General features: G+C 36.7%; 1 protein-coding gene across 6 annotated transcripts in view; it reads left to right on the top strand.

The window, feature by feature from the left end:
* Positions 1 to 14,559, top strand: part of dlgap1a (DLG associated protein 1a) — a 112,788-nt gene extending 98,229 nt beyond the window's left edge. For 5 of the 6 annotated variants that reach the window (XM_089131269.1, XM_039678035.2, XM_039678034.2 and 2 more), the window contains 6 exons: positions 4,867 to 5,264; positions 5,397 to 5,476; positions 7,737 to 8,155; positions 9,055 to 9,146; positions 10,285 to 10,437; positions 10,982 to 14,559. In XM_089131269.1, coding sequence (XP_088987395.1) covers positions 4,867 to 5,264; positions 5,397 to 5,476; positions 7,737 to 8,155; positions 9,055 to 9,146; positions 10,285 to 10,437; positions 10,982 to 11,197 — 1,358 coding nt within the window. In that variant the 3' untranslated portion in view covers positions 11,198 to 14,559. Of the gene's footprint in view, positions 1 to 4,866; positions 5,265 to 5,396; positions 5,477 to 7,736; positions 8,156 to 9,054; positions 9,147 to 10,284; positions 10,438 to 10,783; positions 10,904 to 10,981 lie in introns of all 6 variants that reach the window. The other variant, XR_016168564.1, reaches the window with a different exon arrangement.
* The last annotated feature ends 3,685 nt before the right edge of the window (positions 14,560 to 18,244 follow it).

Raw genomic sequence — 18,244 nt, 5'->3', positions numbered from 1 at the left:
ATTTATGATTCAAGTGATTGGCTCAAAATAATATGTGCTTATGAGCAAAGATAGCATTTTCCAAGTGGTCACTGCAGTCAAATGATGCTCAGCTCCACCTCTAGATGTCTAATGAGGTAGAGGGATAGAGTTTTGGGTAGGGGTGTGGTTGTATATTTTAGCTCCACCCATTAGGCCCAAATAACATTCGATCCTCCTTGCTGGACGTCTAGCAAGGAGGAGCTAGACATAAGCTCCAGCCATTTGTTCTGCAGACAGCAGCCTCTCCCCCTTTTCTGCCTTTGAGATGTTTTCTGCTTTCTCTAGGTATCATAAGTGACCAATTAGAATCATCATCCGTGCTGTTACCGTAACCTCCTGCCAGTTTCATAACCTCTGTTTCATGCTATATGCTATTCTGTACACTAATTATGCGAGGAACCCTATGACCGTTCTTACAGTGTATCAACATTCTCTTTCCCAGTTATTGTAGATTGGACGCTTTTGGTATTAATTGTCAAACACTCATGTGAACATCTGTTTTGGTATAACAACAAACGCCAAAGATAATGACACAATCAGCAGCAGCCTCGCTGGTAATTATACAAAAACAATCACGGTTTACAACAGTGCAGCTTTACTGATCCCCTATATCACTGCAAATCCAGGTGGACCATGAAAAGAGAGTTGATTAGAGAGGGAGGGGGTGAAATTAGAGGAGAGGGTGACAGAACTCTCTAGAGCTGGAGCTGCATCTGATCTGCAGGCTGTTATCTCAGCAACACTGCAGCTCGAGAGCAGAAGTGTGTCCTGATCTTTCTAGCTTGACTTCTTGAGTTGAAACAAACCATTTGTTTTGGCTGCAGAGTTGTGTGTGAACCTCTGCGTGGATGGAGGGAGAGCGTATGTATGTGAACAAATGAAGACGTGTGAGACCAAGATTAAGTCGATTGAATTAATTATGTGTACATGCACTCTTTGGTACTGTTGTTTGCGGAGGTGAATTCTGCTATTCAAACACGTGTAACTGGTTGTTAAAGAAGCAAACAAGAACGTGCACCATGACACGGAAAATGTGATAGATTGTTCCTGTGAACAACAGTGTTTTATCTTTAGATTTGAAAGGTAATTCAAGAGGGAAACTTATGAAAGTCAATTCCTGCCACATAAAAAAACAAAAACAACTCATTACTGTTGTGAATCTTTTGCACTGACATTTTGAGATATTTCTTTTCAGTTAAAACAGCTCAAACATGCCTTAAGGCTCAATCCCAATTCACCCCTTGGCCCTACCTCTCCGTTTTGCGCGTTCACGTCTAGGGGTAGGGTGTCCCGATTCTCCTTGAGATCGAGGGGTAGGGCTACAAACAGAGATTTTTCAGAGGCACACTCCAAACGGAGGGCTAAGAGAAAACTTCACAGAATGCATCGGAAATCACCGGCGAGATTGAATCGCAAATGGTTAAACATTTAAATTTAGCGCCAGATGATTCCACCACGCACTTTATTTACTCTTATAATAACACTATAGTCGTTTAAATTAAGAGATGGTATAATAAATTACCTTTCTGATCAGAAAAGACATACATTTCGAGGAAGGGATGTTATAATCATAATGTTTATTAAAAAAGTTAAGAGCAGCTGCGCTGATTGTCAGTTGTTGTCATGGAGAAATCCTGATTAGACTAGACCTTGTCTGTGAAACCTGGGGGTATGTTAAATATATTTTTCATATGTGGCAAAAATGAGCTTCATACACTAAAAAATGCTGGGTTGGTTTAACCCAATTTTGGGTAAAATATGGACAAACCCAAATGTGTGGTTAAAAATGTAATTTAAAAATGTAACCCAAAGGCCAAATATGGACAAACTCCAAATTTGGGTTAAAACAACCCAGCATTTGAATGCCTTTAAATGAGTGTTAAGGGCTGGTTTCATAGACTGTGTTATTTAGCATGACGGGTGTCATAAACATGAATAATGTACAAAAGATAATATTGCTTTTATATTGTATCTTGACTGTTTTTAACCCTCATGTGTCACATCTCTAAGACCCCATTTCAGGTCATTTAATTGCTTGAAACATATTTAACCATTGAGATTAAGTGTCATCACGTTGATGCTTCATTCCCTTCTCTCTTTAATGGGAATTCATTATAAACAATAACATGACAAAAAGGTCTATGAAATATATGACTTATGTTTGTGGTCAGATACAAAACATGAATAAATGCATGAACATGAATGAAGCTTTAGCTTTTAATGAGTTGGGCTTGTGCGTATGTTTTAGTTGATACCTTTTTGTGTATCTTGTTTTATGGTTTATGGTTTTTATGTTGATTGTACAGCACTTTGGTCTGCATGGGCAGTTTTAAAGTGATTTATTAATATGAATGAATTAATGAATGAACATGTTAAGACTCTTGTGTTGTTGTTTTTTTTTGTTGTTTTTTTGTTTTTTCTGTGGTTGACCCCAAACAGAAACAACATTCATAAGTCAAGGTGTGTGATATTTTAATGAGAATAGCAATAACAGTAATCCTACCGAGGCTGAAAATTGCTAAATTAATATTCATCTATAATTTATTTATTATGAATTATTAATAATTGTGTTTTATATTTTGGACATAAAAACAGAAGAAAGAAAAAAGTCCCTCTCAAAACAAATGGATGGTTAATACAGTGTCAAAATATGACCAATCAATAGTATACATTTTGACACACAAAAAAAAAGAGAGAAGTCACTGAATGTGTGGGAAGAGAAAAACCAAAGAGTAGGATAAAGAGGAAGTGAAATCAGACAGGACATTAACAGCTGGATTCTGTCTCACTCTAGCTTGCCCCCTTGTGGTTATTTTGAAGAAAACAAAATAAGAAAAATAGATGTCTTGCTCACAAAGACTCTCTCACAGTTTATCTCACAACACACACCTCTGTCTGCAGCTTCATGCAGCCATCGTTCAGCGATTTCATGTTTAGCCTGTTTCTCTCTTTGAAGTGAAGTGCTTGAGGAAATGAGTCTGTGCTCCACCAGCACTGTGTCAAGAAGTACTTCAAGATAACACTTGTCAACAGACAGCACACTAATATAATAGGATTCTTCCATAAGTATGTTTATAGGTGAATATTTAATCATACTCTATATCAGAAGCATTTTATAAAATTAAAATGAATGCAATGAGTATTTTACCATGGTGGCCCCTGCTGGTCATACAATCTTGTGAAAAGATAATATATTATATGTTAATAATTAACTTATATAAACTTACTATTTTAAATTGCATTTCAGATGTTATATATTACTTTTTTTAGGGATATAATTATATTGAAATTTTTATTTATTTAATAGAATTGTTTATGCTATACTGTCATTAATCATTTCTGTATTTGTAATAATCTGTGATATTATTGTCAGAATAAGGTAGAATTGCATGTCTACCAGTAAATTACACATGGCCGAGGTCGAACTCGGCGATGATCAATTAGCTCACACTGCTGTACATTGGAAAGATTCAGAATTTTAATCTGAATCGCAGACTCCTATCTATGTGGCAGCTGAGCTTGACCTGCAAAGGTCTATGAGACAAATCTTAAGCACTTTTTTTACCGTCAGATTCAAGGTTCTAGCAAAGGCAAAAGATTAGCTCACAGAGTCATGTTGGAAGCGTGGTCTGTTTGAGTCTTATCTCTTATTCCCCATGACTCCAGCAAAACATTCTTGGCCTCTTTAATGTGCTTAGCTCTGTGTGTTGGAGAGAACTTAAAAACCACCAGCATAAACAGTGGGCGGCATTAACTTTTCATTCGAGTAACTGGAAGATATGCATTCACAATATGTAAGATATTTACACGGAGATCCACAACACTGGTTTTACATTCAGAAGATTTGCTTTCGTCACATTAGCAATCAGGATTCTCGGCTATAGACATAAGATTATCTTGCTGTATCTACTCATGCACTCACTTACAATGCAGTTCAAGCTCAATACAAGTCTCGGGTCAGATTTCATTCTTTTATTCAACACCAATGCATTAACTTGATCAAAAGTGACAGTAAATATTTTACATTGTTAACATTATATTTCAAAATATAAATGGCAGTTTCTATTTTTTTTTTTTTTTTTTTACTTTCTGTTCATCAAATGATCCTATAGACCATTTCACAAGATGTAAACAACACTGGTCCAGAAGCACTTCCTGTTTCAGTTTGTAACTGTTTTCTTTATTTCACATGTAAAGAAAACATCTTAAAGATGTTTGTTTAACTTTTTGATTTTTCTGTTGGTTGTATTTTATCCCAGCTTTTATGTAGTGTTAAAAAACTGAAACAGGAAGTGCTTATGGACCAGTGTTGTTTACATCTTGTGAAATGGTCTATAAATGTATCGGTTTCCACAGATATATTAAATGCCATAACTGTTTTTAAGAAAGAGCACCAAATCAGCATATTAGAATGATTTCTCAAGGATCGTGTGACAGTTAAAACTGGAGTGATGATGTTGAAAATTCAGCTTTGCCATCGCAAGATTACACTTTTAAATACATTCGAATATAAATCTGTTATTTTAAATTGTAATAATACTTTACATTGTTACTGTTTTTACTGTATTCATGATCAAAGAAATGCAGCCTTGCTGAGCATAAATTGACTTATCACATTAAACATGAAAAAAAAAACGTATCGACCCCAAGATTTTGGACATTAGTGAATTTTTTGGAGACAGCAATGGTGAATTGGAGCCTGTTTTTTGTTGCAAGAGCTTCAAAATACCTTATAGCTGTTTCCAACCTTAACTCAACCATTTCCATCTTTTTTTAAAAGTTGATATTGCATCCGTTTAAGTTATAAAGCATCTGCGAAATGAATGTGTAATTTTCTGTCTATAGTATCATCATGTATCACCACCTACAAGAAGACTCCTCCACCGGTACCTCCTCGCACCTCCACCAAGCCCTTTATCTCCATCACGGCCCAGAGCAGCACGGAGTCTGCGCAGGACGCTTACATGGACGGTCCCGGTACGCGGGGCGAGCCCGTCCTCCACTCTGGCCTGAGCAATTCCACCGAGAGCATTGACAGCATGAAAGCGCTGACGGCAGCCATCGAGGCGGCCAACGCTCAGATCCACGGCCCTGTCAGTCAGCACGTCAGCAACAGCACCATCACCATCAGCACCACCCCACCCTCTCCGCTGCCCATGCCTGTTCCCATACCCATACCAGCCCTGGAAGACATCCGCAGGGATGTGCTCAGGAAGAGCAGGTGCCTTTCCATTGGCATCCAGGTGAGTGAGAAATTATTCAGCATTGTTTTCATAGTTCCATCAGTCCTGTTGGCTATTAGAACATCATTTTAGTAGATGATTCTTCAAATGAGTGTGGATGTAGCTGGTTTACTGTGTAATGCGTTTAAACAGGTGGATGGGCCTGAGGAGCAGGAACTAGAGGACCAGTCCAAGTTCCAGTCAGTGGGGATTCAGGTTGAAGAAGAGCATGGGTAAGTCTTTGGCCACATTTACACGACAGGTCTAGATGCTCAATTCTGATTTGTTGGCTATCTGATCTTCATTAAAAGTGACCCATATCTGATGTCTGCATTTACATTACAGTATACACTTGGTGAAACAAGTTAATTCATGGCCATGATTTAACTAAAATATGTCAACGAATTAGTAAAAGGTGGTCACGATTTACTAAAACCAGAGTCAAATTCTTAATTTGTTGCTACTGGCACAGCCTAAATCAGTTTTGTTAGTGCTGTTAATGTTTAATTAGCTTCCAGTGATTTAGTACAGAAACATTAACATTGAGGATACCCCCAGTATTCATATCAGTGTGGATTTTTTTTTTAATTATTAAATAATCTAATGTTTCCAAATCACTTCCATCTTTAATGAGTTGCTGTATTATTGTAGTTATGGGTAATAAAGAATCAAAATTATTCCACTCACCTTCGCATTATCGCCTTGTCTTTGTCTCCCTTAGTGCTCCATTACCTCTAAGACCAGCCCGTTCTCATCCCAAGACTTCATCTAACTGACGCTTTTGACCATACGTCAACATCCGACGTTTTAGGATACCCTTTAACGTCAGTTAGATGACGTTATCTAATCCTAAACCTACCTGCGTCATCTAAAGCGTCAAAAAGGAAAAGCGTCAGTTAGATGACGCCCTAGGATCGTCATCTAACTGACGTTAAAGGGTACCCTAAAACGTCGGATGTTGACGTATGGTCAAAAGCGTCAGTTAGATGACGTTTTGGGATGAGAATGTGTTGCTAAGACAATTTGCTGGTTCTAAAATATGTATTTTATCAAACCGCTTGAATCTAAAGATTAGTGAAGTGGTGAATAGTGTTGCATTCGGAAAAGTATTGTTTATCCCCTTCAGCTGTTATACCGCATACTGCATATGATGAGAGAGTGCATTAAAATGAAGGATTAAGAAACTCTGTATTAGGGAGACACTTTCACATTATTAAACGTATTGAGCAGGGACAGGATTATCCCAGAGCACTAAAGCTGGCACACCGTGGCTCTTCTCAAAACTGCCTAGGTAGACTGTATTTTTAGGCCGCATGAACGTGCTCCTGATGTCAGAAATTGTAAACAACCGATTATGCTGCATCCTAAAAGACCTCATTTTTGCCTAAATTTGAAGTGCCACTACACGTTTCTTTCGATAAGGCAGTACCACAATTCATGGTGACAAGCTCAGCAAAGGAATTTCATTAAATATGATGAAACAAAGCTAAAGGAGAGTGTAAATGTTTATTATGTTATTACTGAAAAGTGTTGACAGGAAACCAGCTTTAAAAGATGCATTTCATCCAATTTTCATGTTTGCTACATCATTTTATTAAATTATCACTAGCTGTGTGCTTTGTATCAGTCTCTTTTGTAAATCACTTGAGTGGTGTTATTTGTCTCCTAAATAAATAGCTGTTAATGATGTTTGTGCCTGTAAACAGCATCTCAAACCGGTTACTAATGTGGAACAAATGGTATCTACGTAGACAGTAGGCAGCTTGTGTTTTGAGACAGAGCTGATAGGGCAATGAAATGTAAGGCCATGAAGAAAAAAATCAAAACGTCTTTTAAAAGGAAAGGAAAAGACAGGTCAAGTTTTAAAAAACCTGTTCTTTGTATTAATGTTAGTTTTATATGGTTTTAAAAACAAACTTAATCCAATTTAATCATTATTGTTTTGATCATTTCATTGTCATTTTAAAAAATGTTAGCTAAAGTTTTTTTTTTTTTTTTTTTTTTTTACAAAAACAATTATTATTTATTAAATATCAGGTTTCTTGGGAGTCACACCGAATGGCATTTTACATCTGAGAGACATGCTGACCTTGACATGAAGTCATGCAGGTCTGCAGGGGTCATTTTACATTATTTATTGTTTTTTTTTTTATTATATAAAAAATTGTATAATATATTTTTTGGTTCATGTTGGTTATACCACATGACTTCAGATCTTAATAAACAGTGTAGTTTTTCTTAAAAATATTTTTTCTAAGAAATTTTTGTGCTAATAAAATCAATATAATAAAAACATTTGATACCAATATTTTTTTTTTTAAACTTCATTATGATACTGGGACAGTTGTATCACCCTGACATTTTTTACATTTTGATGCCCCCGAAAAAATTACCAAAACAAATATTATTACAGAAATGAAATCCATTTTCATCCTAGAAGTGTATAAAATAGTTACTCTATGAATTTCTTTCTTTTTTTGCTCTGTGCCTTAGTCACCGGCGGTTCACCCGCTCTAACAGTGTGACGGCAGCAGTGCAGGCTGATCTGGACACTCCGGACTACACACCAGCTGACTCTCCTGTCACAGAGTTCCCCTCTTCGGGCTGCTTGTCACGGCAGTACTCGCGTGATGCCGCCACCTCCACCGTCAGCATCCAGGGCTCAGGGAATCACTACCATGCCTGCACCTCGGACGACTATGATGACGTTGGGTTTGATCCCTCCATCCTGCCTCCACCTGACCCCTGGATTGATAGCGTAACAGAAGATCCCCTGGAAATCGTGGGCCGCTCGGTGTGCCAGCGTGACGGCCGCTGGTTCCTCAAGCTGCTGCTAGCGGAGACGGAGCGCATGGAGGGCTGGTGTAGACAGATGGAGCACGATGAGAAGGAAAACAAGCTACCTGATGACAGTGAGTGACTGATTTTACCCATAATGGAGTCTCATATAAATATCCTCTAGCAGGTCTCATCTTTAAAGAAAGTAAAATATCATTTAAAACATAATTCTGGTTATTATTGTGTGCGCTGTGCATTGTTTTGGTGCTCAATTGGCATCTTTATACTAATTATAATGCCAATGACTTTGAATACAGCTGAATTAAATATGTGACCCTGGGCCACAGAAGCAGTATAACAGCAGAATAAATAAGCTTTCCATTGATGTATGGTTTGTTAGGATAGGACAATATTTGGAAGAGATACAACTATTTGACATCGGGAATCTGAGGGTGCAAAAAAATCTAAATATTGACAAAATCGCCTTTAGGTTTCCATTTCTTTTGGCGATTGTGCTGCATCCACTTACAAAAATAAAATCTTGATATATTTAAGGTAGGAAATTAACTAAATATCTTAATGGATCATGATCTTTACTTAATATCCTAATGACTTTTGGCATAAAAGAAAAATCAATAATTTTGACCCATACAGTGTTTTGTTGGCTATTGCCACAATAGCCTTGCAACTTAAGACTGGTTTTGTGGTCCAGGGTCACATATGGCTTGCAGTTGATAAAAGACGCAGATTTCTTGCTGAAACACCACATGCAAAAGTGCAAAAAATGTTTCTTGAGATCACTGAAGTCATCTGCCCTCTGCTGGACATTCCTGTCCTCGCACTGTTTGCCTGAAATCTCAGGCATTGTTTTAAAAAATTGCTGACATCACCTGAAACTTTAGTCTCTCCTAATTCTAATCATAATAGAGCTCTTTTCTGTCAAGCCCGTCAAGTTTCAGAATGTGCAGAATCCTTTATTTTTAGTGTTATTATGCATGTATTTGATGCTTGTGTGTGTGTGTGTTTGGTTCAGTTCTGGGGAAGATCCGGAGTGCAGTGGGAAGTGCACAGCTGCTTATGTCCCAGAAGTTTCAGCAGTTCAGGGAGCTGTGTGAGGAAAATCTGGTGAGTACTAATAGTAATAGTAATAATAAACATTTATTTGACAATGGCAACTTACAATGGCTTTTAAAAGTTTGGGGTCAGGTTTTTTTGAGAAAAGAAATTAATACTTTTATTCAGCAAGGACACATTAAATTACGGAAGCCCTGAACCACAACGTAATTATTATTATTTTTTTTTAATCTGTAAAAAAAATAAAAAAATAAATAAATCTAGCATTTCTAGATTAAAGTCGAAATATTTTGAGATTAAAATTGAAACAGTTCAAGATTAAAGTCAAAACATTATGATAAAGTCTTCCATAGATGTGTGTGCATTCATAACAGTGCATTCATAACACATTCATAACACAGCCGGGTATCACAATCTGGTCCAAACTTTGTGGCACAAAGTTTGGACTCATAACATTTCCACTTTAATCTCGAAAATATTTTATTTATTTATTTATTTATTTATTTATTTATTTATTTATTTATTTATTTATTTATTTATTTATTTATTTATTTATTTATTTTTACATTGCGGTTCAGGGCTTCCGTATGAAATTGATTATAAGTGGCTGTGAATGTGTTTATAATGTTATTTTGATGGTTTCTTATTTTTATTAACAATTTTTTAACAGGTTTCTATTTCAAATAAATGTTGTTCTTTTGACCTTTCTGTTCATCAAAGAATCCTGAATAAAATGTTTCATAGTTTCCACAAAAAATATTAAGCAGCATAACTGTTTTCAACATTGATAATACTAAAAATAAGGAGAAATGTTTCTTGAGCACCAAATCAGCATATTAGAATGATTTCTGAAGGATCATGTAACACTAATGGCTACTTAAAATCATTTTAAAATATATTTAATTGAGAACAGTTGTTTTAATTTTTAATAATATTTCTCAATATTACAGTTACTGTATTTTTGATCAAATAAATGCAGCTTTGGTAAACCTTAGCAACTTCTTTTAAAACATTTAAAAATCTTTCTAACCCCCAACTTTTGAACAGTAGTTTTGGATCAGCTTTGGCTCTTTGGAAATGGAACTGTGGATACCTTTGCAACTTTTGCGATGAACACACCAGCTCCAAAGAAAACCAATAGTCATATATACAATTTTCTCTTCCACTTCTGTAACTCTTGGCTCAACAGAACCTAAATGCTCACCCGCGACCAGTGGCTCAAGATCTAGCAGGGTTCTGGGACATGCTTCAACTTTCCATTGAGAATATCAGCCTAAAGTTTGATGAGCTTCACCAGCTCAAAGCCAACAACTGGAGACCCCTCGACCCCCCCGAGAGAAAGGTACAACAAACTTGCAGAATCAGTACAGAGTCATTGACATACAGTATGATTGCAGACGTGCCAGATGCCTGGTCCAAGGGCAACATTGCGTTTTTTTTTTTCATTCATGTGCATGATCTGTTGCTTCTGTAGTGTGATATTACGCATTCAGGGGTGGGCACTGGCAATAACAAACCTCCGAAATCCACAATATTATTGTGAACGATTATAAAGTGTTGCTCTTGCCTCCCCGTGCCTCATGTCGGTCTGTTGGTCTAATGTGACTGTGAATGTTTCTCTCACTCACTCTTAATTTCCTGACATCCTCTTCATGTTTGTTTTGTTTGTTTGTTTGTTTGTTTGACAGTGAGCTGTTTTCAGAAGTCATTCCATCTGGCACGCACCACGGGGGCAGCGGCCCCCAACCTCTCACTCCCGCCGGGCCGTTCTCTTACCGCACGCTGGCCTTAGAACTGTCTGTGTGCAGGTGTGCCATATAGCTGTCTCCGCTCGTCTTTCTCCGCCCGCCGCGGCGGCTAACTGACTGTTTGTCATCCCTGTTCAGGAGAGACGGCTGCCTCCCCCAGTGCCAAAGAAACCCCCGAAAGGCCACCCTCCCCTGGCCAGAGACCGCTCGCTGGAGAGCACAGAGAAGCAGCGCCAGGAGGCGCGCAAGCGCTTGATGGCGGCCAAGCGAGCCGCTTCTGTGCGGCAGAACTCGGCCACAGAGAGCGCAGACAGCATCGAGATCTATATACCTGAAGCGCAGACCAGACTATGAAACTGCCAAACATGAAAACGCACTCACACATGAATTCTGCCATGAGCACAACACATCCCACAGATCTAGATTTGCCTAATGCTAAGACCACTGTATTTTAGGAGAGACATACACCAGCACCATGATAGCTCAGTAGTTGTAATTTGACCTTTCATTATTTCAAAAATGGCATCCAACAGAGATGCATCATATTTCTATGACACCCAAGACTTTAGTCAGGACTTATTAACGCCTTGTTTAATTTTATGAAAATGAAAGCGAAGCTGGTGGTATCTGACCATGTATATAATTTTCACGTCCCATGGCGTGTTTCTGAAAAACAGTGCAACCAATAAATCGTCCTGAACATGCAGTGGTGGAAATGTTTGAGATTCACTGAAGGGACCTTGTTTCCAGTCAAAATGTTCTTTAAATCAAGTTTGGTTTTTTCTTTGACAAGCGACACTGCATAAAATATTAATACTTAATAAGTTTGGGGTCCATAAGATTTTTTTTTTTATGTTGTTAATATGCTCGTATGCTCTAATGCTCACCAAGGCTTAATTTATTTAATAAATATACAGTGGAACCAGTAATAAATATTATTACAATTTAAAATAACTTTTTCTATATTCTGAATTTCAGCATCATAATCCTGGTCTTCAGTGTCACATGATCCTCCAGAAATCAGCCATAATACGCTGATTTGGTGCTCAAGAAACATTTCTTATTATTATCAGTGTTGAAAACAGTTGTGCTGCTTAGTATTTTTGTGGGAACAGTAATACATTGTCTTTGATGAATAGAAAGTTCATATTTATCAACATTTATTTAAAATAGAAATCTATTGCAACATTACCAATGTATTTACTTTTGATTAATGTAATGTATCCTTGCTGAATAAAAGTATTATTTTCTTTCATAAAAAGCATCTTAGTGACCCCAAACTTGTTTGTCTAAAAACACAGATTGTTTCCACTCATTTTAAACGCGTTTATATTTAAGAAAACGTGGAAATAAAAATCTGCCATGCAGATGCATTGTCTTATACAGTGTTGCTTCTCAAAATGTATCTTGTTTCAAGAATTGATAAATATTTTAACTGGAAAGTAGGGTAAAAAAAAAACTCATTAAGAATGATTTTTTTTTTTGTCGTTGCACTGCTTAGTTATATACTACTGAATATAACTATTGAGCTTTTTTTAAGATTACAGCAGCTTTTCTTTCACATTATATTATCATTATATACACATTATATAATATAATCATATTATCATTAATAGTTTAACTGTTCCTTTACAGCATCGCTTTCATTCACATCAAATTATATATGACTACCCTGAATTAGATCCTTTGCACACACACACCATTTGGACCTCAGCCACTTTATAAATAATATTTTTCGTTTATATGCATGTGTGGTTACATACAGTTTGTTTGTAATCACATATACACACAGACATGTTTTCACATGCATAGCGACTTCTCTCAGAGCCATCGGCTGACCTTCTCTCTCCACATAGATAAACGTGCATATACGTATATAATTTACCATTTACAGTATCTCACAAAAGTGAGTACACCCCTCACATGTCAGCAAACATTTTAGTATATCTTCTCAAGGGACAATACTACAAAAATGAAACTTGGATATATTTTAGAGTAGTCAATGTGCTGCTTGTATAGCAGTTTATATTTACTGTCCTCTGAAAAATAACTCATTTCTATAGTATTGTCCTTTGAGAAGATATACTAAAATGTTTCTGAAATGTGAGGGCTGTACTCACTTTTGTGAGATACTGTAACAGTTCTACACAGATTTATGATGAATAATAAACATACTGTAAGCGTATTCACTCTGATAGGAATGGGCTGGGGTTTGTAATATAATCTGCCTGTACCTTTTCCCTTGAGGATTGAAGGGATTTTTATAGCAGGTTTAATGTTTTACTTCTCCGCAGTCTTTCCCATCTGTCTCCCTCTTTCACACACTGTCTTAATCTGATGATCTGAAGAGATGTGATCATAGTGAATTATGTTCCTAGCCATGTGAAGTAGGTAAACTCTCTCTCTCTCAGTTCATCTTATCATTTAGAAATACTGTATCCTGTTTTCTTTTAGCATTTCTGTTTTTTTTTTTTCTCAGAGGAGCAGAACGTTTTGCAGATTTTTCACTTCACCCCTGCCCTTTCTCTTTCTTTTTTGTAGTTCAATTGGGAAATGATTACCACATTACAGGGTATTTTAAGCTAAAAGCAATACTCGTATAAAAATCTAATGTTTCTACATTGATGTAGAGATTCTGTAAACCGATTGCTAATGAACAATTGCCTTCACTATTCTGTAGCCATTTCTGTTTCTTCTCATTCTGATGCTTGCTATTGTGAACGCTTGGCCACTCTTAAACATTTCTTCTTTTAAAACCTCTTTAGTCATATGTGGGAGATTTAGGCACATTATTATATTCTTTAGTGTTATAAAATACTAATAAACCTACTAATCATTTTTCTAACATAGATTTGGGGCCTTCTGTGGATTTTTATGTAGACAAGTACAGGTACATCAATGAGACGACTGCAAAAAAAAAGACACTAGAAAGGGAGTCCTAATAAAATGCAAGCTTTTCATCATCGTTCACAAGATTATGTCTTTCCAGTAGCAATTACAGTGACTTAATTTAATGTGTGTTTTAATACTGTGTTGGGGCACAGGGGGAAGTTTTTTTGTAAGCTTTGTGCTCAAAAGGGTTGTGACTGAGAGGACCGTGTGACTGCCTGGTCGGCCATGTCGGGTGAGCTAAGCTAGCGTTAAACACTCAGGAAAAGAAAGAGATGAAGCGATTGCAGCAAATTCAGGGTCTCCAGTGGTGATGTTTTACGTGTGTATTTGTGAGCGTGTTTGCGTGTTAAATGCACACAGGTGTGGGTCTGTTTTAAAGAATGTATGTATATGTATGGTAGATAGGTGTGTGTGTGTGTGTGAGAGGCTGTGTGTGTGTACAAGTCTATAAAAGTGCTTCCTAATTTTATTGGTTAACACAATCTTTGTATTTTTCTGTTGGTTGAAGTCAAGTAGCCTCATGAACTCATGTACAATATCAAAGCCCCTTGTTCTTATTTTAGTCTATTTGATGAGGATGTTCCTGTAAGCATGCAGACACAATTTGAGTCCTATAGATATATATATATGATTTATACTATTATTTATTTATTTATTTATGTACTTATTTATTTGTCTTATCTAATTAGGATTTATTTTATACGGTTTTGATTCTGTTTAGTGATCTGTCATGCCACCCTCATATTGTGAATATGTTGTACTGTATGTATAAACATTATATGTGAATACATACGATGGACAAAGAATAAATTCTTGAAACTGTATGTCTTGACATGTATTACAAAACGTAGGCAAACGATATATAGGCCTACATACAAATATTATTATTTATCTTTTTTTTTTTTTTTCTTAATGATGGGAAGGTGAACTAAACTTTTAGATGAATTGGCTGGGCCTAGGTTTGCAATGAATGAATTTAAAATAGTTAATTTGACTTTTGCGGTAACAAAATAATAAAAGTTCAGTACTTATGTTTTATTGTATTTATTTTTAACGTGACTGACTGTAATGTCGTTTTTAGGGCAATTACCTAGTTCGAACAAAAGAGACGTTGTAAAGAGAAATAACTCTATTGGGATATACTGTATTTACAGGTAAGCAAGTTTAGGTCAGCAACTTTGCTATAGCTTTTGAGGAGTTAGCAAAATGTTCTGCCTGGAGGAAGGGGAGTGTGGGAATCCTGTTTGGAAACAATCATCAGGTTTTGCGAGTGCAAAAAAACAAGAATGATAGCTCACAGTAGGTAGGCCTATAAATTATGTATGGGATCAGGTGATTAGGAACGTTTCCCCTTGCAATGGGACCCTACTAGATGACCATGCAAAAAATCTTTAGTTTTCCCTCATCGTAATGTCTCGTCCTGACATTTGTGTTTATTTCGATATCATTGAATGTAAAATAATTTACCTAAACAGAGACAATGCTGTCTTTCAACACTAGGCGTCACTGAGGAACCACCAACAACGCACTTGTTGCTCTCATGCACCTTGTAGGCTACCATCACGCAAATTAAACGCATTCTTCAATTAGGAACATAGCATAGCTATACTAACTATGCTATGTTAATGGGTAAGATATAGGCCTATATGTGTAGCCTACTTAAATAGGCCTATGGTTAAACCGAATCAACCCCATTATTCTAAAAGTAAAAAAAAAGATCGCTTACGAATCATGTTAGAATTGCTGACTGATTCCCAAAAGCATCAATATAGAATATCTTGTTCCAATAGTGCCAGAGTCATGCAGTCACCTGCAAGAAACCCGCAAAAACGGTGTGATATCTGTGATAAACAGTGTAATATGACAGCACCCTGCATCATTTTCAATATTCATTGCAATGATTAGATATAGGCTACCGCCTTAATGAATAACTGCAAAGCTAGCCTATGTCTGTCCCTACCATTTTTTTAAGTTGCCCATTCTTAACTTTAGACCAAAAAAAGTTAAAATGAAATTCCATGATTCTAGAAGGCAACATTTGTTGCACTGATAGCAACTTGAATAATGCGTAGTCATGCATGCGCTGTTGGGAAACATAAAATAATTCAAACTATAGCACATTCTTAATGGCTTACATAGTTATAACTAGCTCCTAATTAGCCTATAATTTTTACAATAATAAATGTAGTTGTCTTAAATGTAGTAAATTGATTTTGTACACATATAGGCACATCTCAGTTCATTAATCCCATGTTCAGAAATCTATAGGCCTAGGCTAGATTATAAACGACTTTTTTTTATTTAAATAGCAAAAAAAAAAAACTATGGTATTAATACCATAGAGATTTGGAAATTTTCATAATAGCTCATTAATGCGTATTTCCTATATTAGTTTTAATGTTTCATTAAAAAAAAAGTAATGCATTTCATATTTGTCAGTTTTTTGCACTCTTTTTAGGCTATATGGTAGACGAACCTAGTTCAGCACCTTTGGACGTGACAGCTCCCGGAAAGATGTTTCACGTCTGCTTAATAATTAACTTTGTTTTCTGGTTTGTGAAACTGTTTTGTGAAGCACTGTTGAGGACTTTATTTCTAGACATTTAATTTTTAATGGATAATTCGAAAATAATCTTTATTTTTTAAGTGTTTCTGTTAATCAAGTTTGTCTTAGTAAGGTTGTCGTGATGTATGATTATTTGTTGTTCTTTATTTTGCAGAATGAATGATGAAGAGAAATAGGACTATTGCACTGGGCCATAGACTCAAGTGGACCACCCTGCACCCTCCCCTTTTAAGGTTTATTTGCTGGACGCTACTCAAACACCTCACTAATCTGAAACAGCCTAAGGGCTGCCATATTTTAGATTAACGGAGGAAAAATCAATTAGTCTAGGATGTAGTGAATCAATAATCTTCTTAATCTCCGAGAGGATAAACGTAGGCTAATAATAACAAAGGCTATACTATAGCCTATAACACTTTTATGGGTGCTGTTTACGCTTTTGAGAGGATTATGATTATACGCTTCTAACTATTCCCCAGTTCCAGATCAATGAAATTGATGCTGTTAATCTATGATAAAATGAGTCGTCTTTAAATGGGTTTAATCGAAGTGAATCTTCGAAGAAGTATACAGCCTATATCTTTCATTCAAAGGAAATGCCGAGTTTTTGCTGATATTTGAATGAAACCACTGCCTGTTTTAAATAGGTGGGGGCAATGTGTCCCCGTGTGATGTGACACTTAAGAAAGAGCGCTTTATTTGTTCATCGCTGTGAATGCAGGAATCTCTCATCCACACCCCACGACTACCGTTCTAATTTGTCTGGCAAGCTGGAGGACGAGCGCTCAGTGCGCTGTTGCTGATCCTGTTGCTCTGGCGCATGTGGCTGGATTCCCAGGGATCCCCAGTGTTCTGCAGCTTGCGTTCCTAACATCTATGACCCTTCAAAGAGGCCGTGAAAACGCGAGGCTCCTGTAGTCAATAGTTGTCTACCAGTCAACCTTTTTGAATACCAGGTCAATAAATGTAAAGTGTAGAGACAATAAAAGCCACTTGACAGGCGCGTCGACAAAGTGTGGTGCCTTTTATCGTTTTACATTACCCAACACGCGAGGACCAGTACCAATAACATTGTGTGGCTTTTGTTTCAACAATTGTTGGCTATTTGTTGCTGAAAATAGATTTTTTTTTTTTCTTCAGTGGCCCAATGTCTTCCAGGGAAGCCAAGTCAAAAAATCATAGCTGTGGTTCAAGGGGCTTGGTACACCTTTCAAGCCCATATTACCTTAAGTTGTCCAATTATTGCCACTGATTGATTCATGTAATCTGTCTTTATATTTAATCCTTTCTCTGATCCTGTTTGACACAAAGATTAAACGGATTAGTAGCGATTTCCACTGAAATAAATAGAAAATCTGTTAACTTTTTCCTCTCGCTAATCCAAAATACCTCAACTGTAAAAAAAAAAAAAAAAAAAAAAAAAAAAGTTTTAGGAAATCTTGGATGTTTAGGTTATAAACTTAAATGACATTAAACTGACTTAAAATGAGTTGTATAACGTATATAAAAACATTATTTTGAGTTAAAACAATGTAAAACATTTGTTGTCAACATAGCCTGTATGTAGCCTATTTTATATCATTATTTATAATAATAAATTATAATTATTACTATCCATAGTTTTTAAGATTTGTAACGCGTCGGTTCTTGCTGCTTGCAGTCTTTACTTGCCTCGTGAATTGTAATGCACCATGACATGACGCCTGATTTATTACGCTCATCGTTGTAATATCTGTTCAAAAATCCATGTGTTGCTATTCCCAGGCCAGCCCAAGGTCTGCAGCCGCGGTCGCTGAGATATGTGACATTGCTTAATTGATAGCGCAAAGGTGACGGTCACGGTCCTGTCTGTGCTTAAAGGCTGAATGACTTGCTTTGCCGAACAACCGGTGCGCGTTCAGGTGCCACTTGTGCCGCTCCACAGGTGGAGAGTTTTTATGCAC

Source organism: Pimephales promelas, chromosome 5, assembly GCF_988280905.1.
Source record: "Pimephales promelas chromosome 5, fPimPro1.hap1.1, whole genome shotgun sequence".
NCBI classification, from domain to species: Eukaryota; Metazoa; Chordata; class Actinopteri; order Cypriniformes; family Leuciscidae; genus Pimephales; species Pimephales promelas.
The sequence above is the reverse complement of the archived record's forward strand: the minus strand, read 5'-3'. Positions and strand labels throughout refer to the sequence as shown.